This window comes from Myiozetetes cayanensis, unplaced genomic scaffold (genome assembly GCF_022539395.1).
Source record: "Myiozetetes cayanensis isolate MyiCay16 unplaced genomic scaffold, myiCay2020 scf10, whole genome shotgun sequence".
Classification (NCBI taxonomy): domain Eukaryota; kingdom Metazoa; phylum Chordata; class Aves; order Passeriformes; family Tyrannidae; genus Myiozetetes; species Myiozetetes cayanensis.
The window spans coordinates 20,925,133-20,939,777 of NW_026086605.1; the positions used below are offsets into that span (position 1 = coordinate 20,925,133).

Genomic DNA, 14,645 nt, shown 5'->3' on the forward strand with positions numbered 1-14,645 from the left:
CTCCATCAGTCCATCTTCCCTTCTTAAGAGCTTCAGCACCAGACTGAGAGGACCCTCTCTGCACAGGTATCTATCCACTGAGAGAAGGAAACAAAATTTAGACCAATTACTGAGTGTTCCTTGGAAAGACAGACACATTTGAGTGGAGATATGTAATGCACAGATTTCCTTTTCATTTTGCCTTCTTCACCTATCCATCTGTTCCTCCCTATTTCAATCCAACCTCTTGTCTTTTGCTTTCCTTCTTCTCTTCTCCCTACACACCTGTCATGTCCGTCTCCCCAAATGACATTAGATGCAAAATCTGCATGACTGCCTTCTGGAATCCTGCCTATACTTTCTATGTGCTACCCAATCATCACAGGTAAGCCAATTTCATAGAAATTCATAGAGAAATCAAAGAAAATATCAGTAAGACAGTTTCTTCCCTCTTCTCAAATTCCCCACACTTTAACGTGGGTGCGGTAGCCTTTCTTTAGAAAGGACCAAGCACTTCCCTTGTACTTCACTTCCTCAAAGCAGGGTACATTTTGCTGCACACACACTCCACTTGAGCTCATCTGCTGCTCAGCAGGTCTGAGCCTGATTTCCACAAACAGCATGTACAAATTCAGCTACCTTAAAGAGAAGGAACTGCACTAGGTAGTTCCTTTTTCATACACAAAAGGATCATATTTATATGAATTTGCTACTCCTAGGACACCAAGTTACTCTTAATTTTATTACTGCTCTTTTTTGCCCCCTAGAGTCAGGTCTAAATGCATATTACAAATACAATGAGAGATCATACAAACAGGGAATATGAATTTTATTCTTAGGAGAACTGAAATTAAATTATTTTCAAAAGGTAAATTTCAGTGTGTGCTGTGTTATTTTTGCTTAATTCCATCCAGTAACATGCTCTGCAGCCAGTGACAGGTATTTTACAAAGAAAAGGATATACTGCATCAAAGCTTACAAACTCTTAAGACTTCTAAATAGCTGCTGAATTCCTTGTGGAAACTCACTCCTCATCCTTCCAATAGGAAAACTTTAAGGAGATATTGAACTTGAAGGAGATATTAAACTACTACATAACTGACTTTTCTAGGGTTTAAATAACCTATAAGTATCACTGAAAAGACTTGGAAGTTAGCAGTTAGTCAAATGAATTACCAAGGAAATATTAACTTACTGACCTCACTAAGATTTGCAGGCACAAACTGAAGATGAAGTAACAGTATTTTTCCAGTCTCACATTTTCTCCCATGTTAAATTTATTGCTGAATGTACTTCAGTTTGTTTCTCTTCAGATGTACTAATCCATCCTCTGTATGGACCCAGCTTTTCCTCTTCAGGCCTCTGGTTCACTTCACAGTGAACATACACAGGACATTTACAAAACAGTTTTGAAACATGGTAACTAGAATTATGGAATAAAGCCTCAGAAAGCCAGCCTGGATACCATTACTGAGTGAGTTGTATCAATTCAGAATTATTCTGCAGAGCTTTATGGAAGCATAATTCCTCTCCTTCCTGGTCACTAGCATATAATAAATCAATCTAAGCATGCATATTGCCTTTATTTGCAAAAGTTTCATATTCTATATTGATTCTTGAAGAGGTAACTTTTTATTTTGGCAGCTTATTTTTTTAGATAATCAAGACTACTTAAGTCTCACTCTGCAACCTGAATTTTTTCAGAGCTGTAGTCAAACAAAGCATCAAATACTTATCCATGTCCTCGTGCATCCTGGAGCTACGGTACCTTTCACCAACTGCTGAAGGTATCAAAAACCTGAAAACAAACAGAGGCTTCTTCTGCCGAGATCCCCTCTGCTTCAATAGTATCCTTCTACCAATGAGAGAGAGAGACAGAGAGAGAAAACGGCAACAGGAATGCTTCTGTCCAAGTATCAACCCTGCATTCCAGTCACTTCCTAAAGTCATAATTTCTATGTCTAGAAACCTAGCAGTTGGCTATGGTGTGAGACTAACAATTCTGGATCTGTTGAGAAACCTCGATCAAATAGTTGCTTCGAGTAAATAATACTCCAATGGTTTATATTTTAAAAAAATCAGTAGTTTAAAGTTTCATATTATTAAATTGCAAAACCATCATGTGAAAAAGTCAAAAGTCATGAGAGCTTTTTAGGAATGGAGGGGTGGAAGAACAGAGTGCTTTGTCCTGGTAACCACTACTATAGTGAGGCAGTTAAGTACAAAGAAGTGTGCAAGATCATCCCAAAGGTAAAACGCAATATCACACAATGTAATTACAAGAGACTGCAACAGTAACAGATACAACAGCAATTCTTTAGAAACAAGAAACTGGGAAATTACACTGATGAAGTTCCATCAAGTGCTGAAGTGCAAAGCAGGAACTGAGCGTGAAGCCCCTCAGGTCAGGTGGCGCAGGAGGCGCGCTGTGCACTAGAGGGCAGGGCAGCCCTTCCTCGGGCTCCAGCCCTGCTCCCGACAGAGGCATGTCCCAGGATGAGCATAAACAGGACCCTCCACACTTTTAATAGCTCCTAACCACCACACCTGAAAGCATTTGCAGGAGCAGGGGCACAAGTGTGATTAAAATGACACTTCTCACTACACTGATAATTTCTAATGATTTTTCTGTGTATCTGCATACACTACCATCTTGCATAGATGCTTTAGTTTTCCCTCAAACTAGACGTCTGAAAATGCTTTTCAAAGGACACTGTTAACTACTGTTCATTATGAGGGAAAATTTAAGTGCTGAGTAGAAATGAAACATCAAGTCCAGAATCAAAATTAGGCATGTCCTCCAATCTAAGTCGGTATCACACAAATTTTGTTAATGAATTAGAATAAACAACTGACTCATGTTGGTTCATGTGTAAGAAAATAAAGCAGAAGTTTCAGGCCAAGTGGTGAGTAAAGCTAAATAGCAAAGAAAGATCATACACAGGTAAATAGAACTATTTTCATAGATTTATTTGAAAAATACTTACAAAAGCAAGTATGTTTGACACTAAAATAGTTAAACTTATTCTGTGTTTACATTGGTGTAATTAAGCGTGCAGCATTAACAGTCTTTTCCGCTTGAAGCATTGTTAGTTTGCCTTAAGGAAGTGGGGAAAATTGGGGTTTACTGAAGAACAATGTCTCCCTGCCACTTCCTGCAGCAACTACACCTGTGATCTCTGCATGAGATCGCAGCACACTGAAAAGTGGGTTTGCTTTACTAACTGTGCTTTACTAACTGCCACCTGCCAAGTACAGATTTACTGCAACCTGGAAGGTGGGTCAGTTTTTTTTCCTTAGAAAGGAACAGGAGAAGATGAAGAAGAAGAAAACAAAAGGATTGGGGGTTTTATGTGAAGAATTTACCAAAGCTACATTTCATGAAAAAGAGTCCTTAAAAATGTCCTTTTGTTAGTTGCCGTCTTCCTTCAAAACATGCGCGCACTTCTGAACTTACCCGTAAACCAATGCCCCTGAAGCTCACCATTCCTGTAAGCACTTGCTTGCTAGGACAGGCCAGGACTAGAATAGCTAAGATTCCCCATCCAGACAGCAGTTCAGTAGTGTCAGAAACAAAATACAGTGCAATTAGTTTCCACAGACTGTATAGCTACATTTTAAGACAAAACTGGCACAGATACCGACTGAAAGAGTTTCCTGTCTCCATGCAATCCATGCTCTGGCAACAGCTACACTCCATTCCCAGAGCAGGTTATTAGGGCACATGGAGTGGACAGGATCTCACCAGCCACTATTTTGCATGGTGCCAGTAGCTGCTGCTGCTCGAGCCAGCATATTTCTGTGTGCCTCTGAAGCAGAAGAAAAAGTCCCATCCATCACATGCATTGGCAGCATTCGCCTTCTGCCAGGCTGAGGGGTGTAGCTGTTCTGCCGCCAGTCTTCTTCTGGGGGCATATCAACCCTCCTTGGACCCGGGGCCTTAACACAAGAAGGGGGCACGGGGCAACCTTGAGAGGCACCGGGATCCCAAGAAGGCTCACGTGGTATTCTTAAAGTGCTGTAGTCTGTGCTGGCTGGTAGCCTGCAACCCACAGTGTAAGATTCATGCATTTGATGTTGTGAAGGCTGCTGGAGGAAGCCTTCATGTAAATTCTTTCCTGGCTGGCCAGCATGTTTCCCCCAGAGCGTTGTTCGTTTATCTGGTAACGTGGCTGTTTGCCTGGCAGGGTAACTTGTGTTCAGCCAATGGCCAGAGACACTTGATGCTCCAGCTCCTAAATGCAGATTAACAAGAGGCTTTTGCCCCGGGGAAAGGGTGCTTTTGGGTGCACAAGGGAGACTCCCATAGCTCAGTGCCACACCTGGGTAGTCTTCACCTTGGAAAGCTTCACTCCTGTCAGGCACAACCAAAAGTTTCTGGATGATGTTCTTCTGATCTCCTGAAGGAAAAAAAAAAGTTTGCTTAGTTATATTTTTTGTTTCATCCTCTCAGAACTTTCATCAGCGGCCAGAAGGTGATAGAAGAAAAACAAAATGACCAGTATATCCAGTTAATGGTTGACATGCAATTCTGAATAAAAGCCAGTTGTACCCTTTCTAGCATTCATTTTCCTCACTGCATTTCCTCTTTATCCTACCACAGCTGCTGTCACAGACTTCAGATTTCTTTACTAGCCCCTTGTGTCATCATGCAGGAGCCCAAAAAAACATTTCAAGGCTGGTAGATCAAACTGGTTTTGATGCTGTTACAGGGAAAATAATTCTCATGCAGGAATTAGTTACTTTTACTGGCACAACTACATGTGTGATTTGCAGGAATGAGAAGCTTATGGAAGTACTCTCACGCATGGCAACAAGGTGGTGGGTCTTACTGCTACTTTTATAGTAAAGAAAATACCTCACAAAAATATTAATATGATTTTATATAAAGTCATCATGATGTTTCCATAAAGATTACTGGCTTAGGTTATGCACATTTAGCACAGAACCACAGAAAAACTCCAAAGGGCAGAGAAGAAGACAAGTGATTTCTCCTTCCAGATCTCTGGAGGAATTAGGCAGATGGTGAAACTCCATTATGAAAGACAAGAACGGAGGAGCTGCATTTCAGCAAAATTTCTGATCATGAAGAAGGATGAAAAGTCCTGTGATTACCTGACAGTTTACGTGCCTTGCCCACCATGCTGGGCATCAGTACATCATGGGGTGGGTGTTGCACCTGGTTTGGGTTGTGCTGGGGATCAAAGGGAAATACAGGAGGATCATGGGGGAAAGGAAGGGAAGTGGAGCTGGAAGAACGGTGGCTGGTGTCCACTGGCATTTTCCTCGTATTTGGTGCTTCCTTTTATAAAATGAGAAAGGAGAAGAACAGAACATAAAATGATGAGTAAACACAGAGCTGGGTTGAATCAAGCAAAGACGGTGTTGATTCAAGGAAGAAAGGGATGAGTCACCGGAACAAAAACATGCATCTGTGTGTGAAAAGGACAGACAAATAAAAACTGCATCAATCCAGTAAGGCTCTTACTGCAGTGTGGGCTACTTAGGATCATTTGACTGGAACCAAAGAGAAAAAGCCAAAACAAACACAAACCATTCCTGGAGGTTTGATTCACAAACTGAATCCACAAAACAATGGCAGGGCAGTCAGCACTGGAACTGGAAAGCTATAGAAGCCATGAAAATAAGAGTATTGCTCATCCTTCTTTCCTATTTCCTAGCAGGCTTTTCTGAAAGCTCCTATTCCAGACTATAAACAGATTTACCTGCTGCAGCTAAGGTATTTACCTGTGCTGTACTGTTTCACTCTGTTAGGAGGTACCTGCCCCAAAAAGCAGGGATGGCTGAGTAACAAATCATCACAGACTTGAGCCCAGTGTTAACTTGAAGAGTAGTAACAGACAGCCATCCCACTGGCGGCTTGTGGGAATAAAAACCTCCAGCAGAGAGGGTGGGTCTTGGACACCAAAGGTTTGTAATTGCTTCTGCCAGCACCTCCAGGTACGTGTTAAAGCCCTTAACTAAAGCACACCAAGGAGCAAACACTCTGAAGTTGACATGTTCTTAATTTATGGTACACAGCAGAAAGGTGCAACTGGACCAACCAGTTTAAACAACTGATTTTGCAATTGAGACTCTTCTACACTTGACTAATACAGTAAATAAAAATAAATAAATAAAACAAGTACAGTTTGCAAAAAATTCAGTCTAAGCCAGAATGTCACATTATATCTGGCTATGTCACTAAACACTCTATTATTGTTTTCCTTGCTGACAGTTTTAAGTTGCATCTAAGACTACATAACAGAGAAGACAAAGGAAAAGTCAATCTTCTTATTTTTAGGTACTTCCTGTAGGTCTGCATTTTATGTACCAAGTCTTGAATTGTCTCCCCTTTAGAGCTTACTTTTACTCTCTAAAAATGCTATTTGCTGAACTGAATATACCCATGAGAGAGCAGAAACTTTCACAATGTTATTTAAATTACTTATTTTTTTAAATTATAGGTGTATGAGAAGCTTTCGTGAAAATACTTTACATCAACTGAAAAAAACCTTTATACTGGATGTTTCTGTATACTGACAAATAATGTTAGCTACCAGCTGCAGCAGTTACTATTCTGCAATGACACCTGAAGAAGATGGCTTTGTTACTTAAATAAAAGTTTATTCTTCTTCCAAGGACAGAACAAAAAAGACATGCTTTCATCATGGCTTATTATTCACTTGCCTGCAGTCTTGTTAGTTAACTACTAAATGCAGACAGAGAAAACAGCAACTTTATACACAGATGATGGCTCTTTGGAAAGATGCACATCATTCTACTTACAAAACTGTGAGAAGAGACCAAGGTCTCTTCTCTGTTTGAGATAACTGTCCCACTGAGACTGCGAGCAATGCGACGGAAATTCTCTGCACTGTATATTTCCTCTTCTTCAGGTTCCCCGCTATGTTCTCGGGTATATGCGACCTGCAGATGATATCACACATTTCAGAAAAGGCTCTCCATAGTATCAACCTTGTATAATAATTTAGGGAAGAGATGACAGAAATCTAACAGAATATACTTCAGTGATATTCCATGACCTTTTATTTTTTTGAAATCCTTCATTCAGATACTACCTTAGAAACTTAAGGTTAATGGGTCTGTTTGGATTTGGTGATTAAAAATATTACTCCTTATAGTCTTTCTTCCATTAGTAAATATACACTGATTGATTTGTCTAAGTGACATTCACTCTTTTATAATTACCTAAAGCCAGGACAAAATGTCTCTACTAGAATGAATCTACCTAAAGGACTGACTGTTGCTACAAGGCACTGCCCCTGGAGACATAATCACAGCTGCAGCTGAGAGGCATCTTATGATAAAGTACTATCAGTTGTCTCGTAAAAAAAAAGATCTAGGATTATTTGATGAGTGCTGGAAGCTACGCTAGCAAGGGAAATGTTTATTCACTTTTTCTTTTCCTTTGTTCTGTAAAAGGAAGACCATTTAAACTCCTTCTATCGAGTATGGAAATATTACAGGAAATGCCATTTCCCCTTGAAAATACTTTCCTGTCTTCATATACAGGCACTGATATGTAGCTGTCAGTTACTTAAACAGTTTCTTCCCCCAGTACAGAAGTAAAAGAATCTTTTCCCATTCTGAGGTGACCAACTACTAACTGTAGCAAACACCAAATTATCCCCCACTTTAATAATATATAGTGACAAAGTAAAAAAAAAGAAAAAAATCTCTGCCCCTGCAAGTAGTAACATCAAGAAGCAGTTATCATTAGTTGTGATTCAAGGGAGTTCATGTCAGCAAGTTCAAAGAGACTAGATCTTAAAGTTTTCAGGGATGTGTTTCTCCAAGTCAGAATTTAGATCATTTGACTGCATGCAAGGTGCACATAGCATGAGTCACTCATATTTTAGCTAATTAATCCTGAGCTACACTGCACTTAAAATTCTCATTGACATTAGTATCAATGACCCCAGTACCTTTCACTTAATGTATTTCACTTCTTCCACTGTAAATTCTTCCTTGCACAGGCCAAGCCCTTCCCCCTTTAGCACATATTAAGTAAGAACATGTCACCTTGGAGACAGAAGAGACAGTGGATCCACACAGACTGCGCTCGATCTCTGCTGTCGGGGTTTTCGAGAGCCCCATGCCAGCTGTAGCAGGCAGCTTCCTCACATTCAGGTTCATTGAGACTGGGAAGGAAAACACTATGGTTAAATGCAATGCCTGATTGCATGTTGAGACACATTTCTGACTATCTTAGGTCTGACACCAGCAAAGACAGACAGACTACACAGACAGAACAAGAAGTCAGAGATCCTTGGAATGTTAATACATAAGCTAACTCCAATAACTGCAAGGGGAGACAGTCTATCAGGATACCATGCCTGCTTCACTTGCCCTTTTGCAGGTTTCTGGGGAGCAGTTAATTGAACTATTTAAGAGTTAAATGACTTAACTGCACACCAGCACTTGTTTGATACAGAGGTGAGATTGTTTAGGGGCCTAAAGGGACAAAAGATAGTTACCAGAAGGAAGTTACCTGAAGTTACTCAGAATAAACAAGTCAGCCTTAGGTTCCCCCTAGAGTCACCTGTCTGTTCTCACCCAATGCAATAGTTTCTCAGCTATTAGTTGTGCTCATTAAATAGATAAATGTCTTATTTTTAACTAGAATTGCTACAATCACTCCAGTGCAATCCCCATCAACCAGTTACAATACTAACATTTCTCATGGAACAGACAGGCACATCAACGGCCTAATAAAGACTGTTCACAGGGAATCTCATTATAAAGGAAGAAAAGTGATGTACAGATAGTGATACCTTTTCTGCATTGAGATAGTGCACTTGCAGGAGCAAGGTCTTGGCTTTAACTCTGCTGTAAAGCTCCACTAAAGAAATAGAGGCATTTTCACCATAATTCTGAAGGTAAAGGTCTGACAAAACCAGTTGATATGGGTTAGAAAACGTCAACAGCATTTGCAAATGATTAGGTAATCAAAGTTAAAAGCAAGAAAGAGCTGTCATAGACCTAACTCAGGTGACTTTCATCCAGTTCATCACAGTAGATGCATTGGTTCAAACTTTTCAGTTTTATACAGAATTTGCAGAACTTGGGAAGAAACTGAAAGTCACAGCAAACCAGAAGAAAAAGGTCTCAAACACACAGTCCACTTCTGAAGAATATCTGTATCTCACAACCCTCATATATGCAGTGGGATAACAGGCAAGAAGAGTCAGCATAAGAAATGGTATATTTGATGACAGAACTCTGAAACTTCAGGTAACACTAAAGCAACTGGGCTTTATCATGGTAGATTTCCAGAAAGAACTTCCATAATCAGTCAACTGGTAAGAACATATAAGACCCTCTGATTCAAGCCCATGCAAGAGAGCACTTGCAAAGCTGTAAGGTCAGATCCTGTCTATCTCTGAAAGAAAACCAAAAGGACAACAAATGGGAGACAGTCACATTTCGATGTCTCAAATGGTCTGTGAGCGGACTGCAAGACAAGAGAGTTCCAGAGAAAACTCAAGCTGTTGAAAAAAACCTGCTCAAGAGTTTATTGCAGTACTCACGCTGGTCACAGCCAGGTCTGACATGGTAAGGAACAAGGGAGGCTCCACATCCACGGGAGCACAGCAGGGCAAAACCTGTCTTATGTATGTATTGCAATATATCTAATATCTCTATGGCTATATCTGTATCACTTTGATACCCACCCAACCTACTTCAGGCTGCTTTGAATTTAACCAGAAAATTCACAGCTTTAATGCTATGACACAGATTATAATATGGAAGTTTGCTTCACTTGTGCTAAGCAGAGAAACAAGGTTGCTCCACCTCAGGCAGATTAGATCAGCTTAAGTGGAACCAGACTGCTGTCCTCAGACTCTTAATTGAATGTCTCTAGCAACAGCCAGATGACTTTACCAACAGAATCTGTTCATTTCTTTCACCACCAACTAATCCACAGGGTTTCATGGATCTTAGTGCAGGTCATGTATCTGTAGTGCTGCTTTCACAAGCAATTTTCCAGAACTTAAAGCAGGTAGTCCTTAGCAAAACACAGGTTCAACTCTCACAGAGCTGGAAACATTTTTAAAAGTTATTCCCTGAACCAGGTACAGACTAAATTCTTGAATACAATACAATCAGTTAAAATTCACAAATGTAAAGAATGTTCATTTCAGGCATAAAAACAGTTTAATAAATTCCAGAGGTGATGCAAAACTTTCAAACAGCAAAATTCAGCAGCTAGCTCCCTACTTGAAAACAGGATCCATTATTTCTATGTTACTCTTAACAGATGTTGCTCTCCATTTGCCAAGATCAACAGCTACTCTGTAGCCTCCCGAGGCAGTACCATCACACTGCTTTCTCTAGTTAGCTGGAATGTTGTGAGAGTCTACAACCTGAATTCTTCTGCATCTGTGCACAGATTAATGCCCGTTTAACTAAATCAACTGGAAAAATGTATCTTCATCTATATTGGAGTACATAGGCAGGTCAACCAAGAAAAGCAGCTGCATCGTTCTTACCTGATTGGTCAACTGGATACCTAGCACTGTCCTGTCTTCCCAAGAAAGGCCTAGTGGCCTGAGATGCCTGCAGACTAGTCTGATAGAGGGATTCCAGTTCTGAAAGCTCCTGTTCTGTGTCTTGATTCCACTGTGGATGCAGATGTACTGGGATCCTGCTCAAGTCATCTCCAACCGCTCTCTGATCAGAAAGGAGTGGACTCCTCCCAGGTACAGGAAGCCATTCAGTATTATTAGCCTTCTGAGAACTGTAATACCTAGTAACATTATTCACCCAACGGTCCACAGGCATAGAGGCAACCATGCTACTAGTAGATCCATCATCCACCTCTTTCATTCCTCCATCATGACAGTGCCTTTCCACATAGGGTGCAGGGTCTGCTACATTCTGTCCACCTCTTCTACACAGCTCTTCACTGTGAGAACAAATACTCTTAGAAACAACATGCTGGGCACTAAAACCCTTCAAAGAAACTACCCCATCCCTAATATCCACAGCTGAGTGTAATTTTTCAGAAGACTGGTTTTTGTTTTCTTGGTTTTGATGGATTAGCTGTCTGTAACCAGAGGATGAAGGGTTGATGAAAGATTTTTGTGTTAGCTTTGGAGACTTCTCATCCTGACACACTGCAGCAATCCAACCTTTTTCATGAGTACCTTTTCTCTGGGAGACTGCATGCATTTTCTGAAACTGCTCTGCCAAGGAGCGAACATGTCCCTTTGTACTAAAAGCCTCAGATTTGCAACCTTCTGCTGTGCCATATTCACCCTGTGAGGGTAATAAAATCTCATGGCTGTTTGCTCTGGAGTACTTATTTGTTTTCTGCAAAGGATCCGAGGAGCACTGCTGGGTAGGGGCTGAAGTTGCAGGGGTCATTGCATGATAGGCCCCTAAATGATCAATGCTGGGTCGCACCGGAGAGCTGGCAAGTTTGGAACAAGGACTGTGCTGGCTGTCCTTTTCAGGAGATGCTGCTTGCGGAGGATGTGGACAAGGAAACAGTGTAGGCAAAGACCCAGAGGTTACTGTGTTAGCCTTGGACTTGTACTGAGGTGAGAGAACAGGTGTTATGTTGTGAACCTCTTCTAACTTGCTGCTACTGCAGCATTCCCTATAGTCTTTTGGCCCTGTGGCTGTGGTGTCAGCAAATTCCCCACTATTGTGGGCATCATTCTCAGTTCTTGCAGACCTCTCTGCCAACCCTTGCCTATAGGGAAAAGAGGGAACTTGGTCATGAAAATCAGCAGAAGCAGACTGGAAGTTTGGAGAGATCCTGTTGGATGGATTGCTTTCAGAAGGGGGCAAGGAGGAAGACTCTGGATATAATGATGAGTGCAATTCATGGCAGGAAGCAGGTGGGTGGAAGAAAGAACTGGACCCAAATTCCACTTCTTTGTTGGGTTCCAGTGGTACCTCCTGGCTCAGCAGTACTTGGAGCGGGCCAGTCTGTTCACTAAAACACACAGAAGAGTAAATGATTAGCAGTAGTCATTGCTTATGTTTACTCCAAGGGTACAGAACGCGCAATAGGTGCCATATACCTCAAAACACTTCCCTTTGTCACTGTATTCTGATGAAGTCTTTGCAGTAACTTGGTAGATACATACATGTTAGTCCTTGCTTCTAACTTTGATTTCCTACTCTAATTGATCTAACTGATCTAACTATATAAATATCTATGAAAATATGAATCCATTTCATATTTTTAAGAGTCTTTTGCTACAGTTAGGCTCTATATAAAGTATTCTTGTACAGAACCCTAAGCACTTCAACCAGGAGACTGAGTATGTGGGTAGGGATAACTGTAAGAATAGTAAAAATAGCATTATATAAAATAAAACAACTGTTTTCAACAATAACATCTTAGATATTTTTTAAAACACTTTGGACATGTTCCTGATCTGAACTCAAACTGACAATATTTCTGTAAGGTGTCTCCAGGCAACTTAATGAAGAATGACTTGACAAATGGAAGGAACAGGTTGAAATTTCTCTCATATCATCTTTGTATTCTCATTTTTGAGATATTTATCCAAAACATTAAATACAGCTGGAGCTAAATATGTAACTCCTATTTCACAATAATTTGTATTCTAAGCATACTTCTAGAAAATAATTTTAATTCTTTTATTTACTAATGCAAGACATTTATATCCTTGGGTCATAGATGTCCTTGGCACTTTTCTGCATTTTCTCAGCATTTTTAATGTACAGACAGAAAAAATGTACCAAGTCCACGTGCCTGTGAGAAAGTGACAGGCTACAAACAGCTCCAACAGGAAACTTAAGGCAACTGTAAGATCACTGCCTTCTTTCCTCCTTGAGATGCACAGAATGCAAGTTACTGTGAAGACCGAGTTGGTACGTGTAGCAGAACAACCTTGTCTGTGAGTAATTGCAAACTTAGCGCTATCTACAGTGTTACTTATATCAGTACAGAACTCTGGCTATGAATAGGGTTCTTCTCATTGACTACAATATTAACATTTAATTGGATACAGCTTTTTGCAAAAGTAATGCTCTTTTCACAGAGCAGCAGCGAGCAAGTTTAGCATTAGCAAAATTAGTTAGAAAGCTCCTTTCTTTCATTTTCTTTGAATTTGCCAAAATGCGTGATTTCAGCTCTGCATTTCTCCTGTAAAAGAGGATATAATGGACCCCTGATTGACAAAAAGATCAGCCTTCATTACATGTAATTCAGGTACTGCAGGAAAAGGAAAGAACATTATGAACTGTAGGCTGGCAGGTATGCAAAGTAACTGGTTTTGTATATAGCTGTATGTGGTATTTTACAAAAAGGAACAGAAAAAGGATTCTCATCTGAGATTTCATCTAAGCTTCTGATAATACAACATGTAAGAAAAGGGGGAGGGAAGAAAAGTAACACTTTAAGAAACAGCCTAGAAATAGGATAGGGATGGTCTAGTGCTTGGACGGAATGGTATGGGAAGAAAAGATTAAGCTGCATGCTAAAGAGGGTAGGAAGAAAGTATCAGCTACAGCAGAGAGTTAGTTAATTATACCATAGTTAAAGTCAGTATGGAAGAAAGACTCATGAAGAGACACTGAGGAGGATTGATAAGCCAGGCTACAGGATGTTAGGAAGCACGGAAAGAAAATGAAGAATGATAGAGTAGTCAAGGTGACAGTATCAGGATCTGGATCCAAGAGTTGTACCAGTGCACCACTATAGAAGTGGACTAGAAAGAAAAGATCAGTGTACTTGACAGTTTTCAAACTACAGAGCACTAAACACACTGGTTGCTGTTCCCAACATAAAAGCAAGTCTAGCAAGATTTTTACTATAGTACACTCTTTTACTGACTGAGTCCTGAAACTGTTCCTGAATATAAACAGTCACATTTCATCCTAATACATCCCCGCTTTTTTAGCCAGGTTATTGTCTATTGTATTTTTTCCCTTGGTGCATAAGACATCAATGATGCCAGGCACTGACTGCTACAATTCTCTGTCACAGATCACATTCTGAACACATGCACATTGAACTATTCTATAAAGACTGGGGGAAGGAGGGTGGTGAGGGGAAAGATGGGGTAGTTGCCTGCCTTATAATGGGGTTCAACCTAGAAAAGAACAGGATGTAACACAGTAGGACTTGGACTATCCAGGGGAGAATACATAGTTTGCTATTTCCTTCCAGACTGCACTGCTCATGGATGCAGCTCAGATCTGGGTCTAGGTGATGTGCTTGGACTACCTTGTAGACTGGGCCACGGTGCCGCCCTGCGGTGGGTGGCAGGTTGGCGGCGGCAGCGGCTGCGATGGCTGTTGGTGCTGCATGCGATCCTGGAGGCTCCGGGCTTTTCGGATACTGATTTGCAGCTTCTTATCGACTAGGGCTCTGCTGTGAGTGCTAGCGCTGGCATCATGCATGGCAAGTCTTAGTTTAGCTAAAATGCAAAAGAAAACATAGCAGAAAACAAACAGAAAAAAGGAATAAAATTGAAAAAGAAAAAAAAGAAAAAAGATGGAGCGGAAACATAAAACATGGACCATGCAAATACTGCCACAAAAGAATTCACAAGGATGCTATTGTTTCCATTAATGCACATTCAGCTTAGCCAGGTGTACAAATACATTAATTGAAACTAAACCAAAATTAAATTAAAAAAATAAAATCCTTGTTT

General features: G+C 40.5%; 1 protein-coding gene across 13 annotated transcripts in view; it reads right to left on the reverse strand.

The window, feature by feature from the left end:
• Window positions 1-2,928: 2,928 nt before the first annotated feature.
• USP54 (ubiquitin specific peptidase 54) overlaps window positions 2,929-14,645 on the reverse strand; it is a 95,950-nt gene continuing 84,233 nt past the window's right edge. For 7 of the 13 annotated variants that reach the window (XM_050334932.1, XM_050334941.1, XM_050334959.1 and 4 more), the window contains 6 exons: window positions 14,216-14,408; window positions 10,497-11,950; window positions 8,026-8,144; window positions 6,769-6,909; window positions 5,095-5,281; window positions 2,929-4,379 (listed from right to left, as the gene is read on the reverse strand). In XM_050334932.1, the coding sequence (XP_050190889.1) occupies window positions 3,721-4,379; window positions 5,095-5,281; window positions 6,769-6,909; window positions 8,026-8,144; window positions 10,497-11,950; window positions 14,216-14,408 (2,753 nt within the window). In that variant the 3' untranslated portion in view covers window positions 2,929-3,720. Of the gene's footprint in view, window positions 4,380-5,094; window positions 5,282-6,768; window positions 6,910-8,025; window positions 8,145-10,496; window positions 11,951-14,215; window positions 14,409-14,645 lie in introns of those variants that run through there. The other 6 variants (XM_050335017.1, XM_050335008.1, XM_050334980.1 and 3 more) reach the window with 5 other exon arrangements.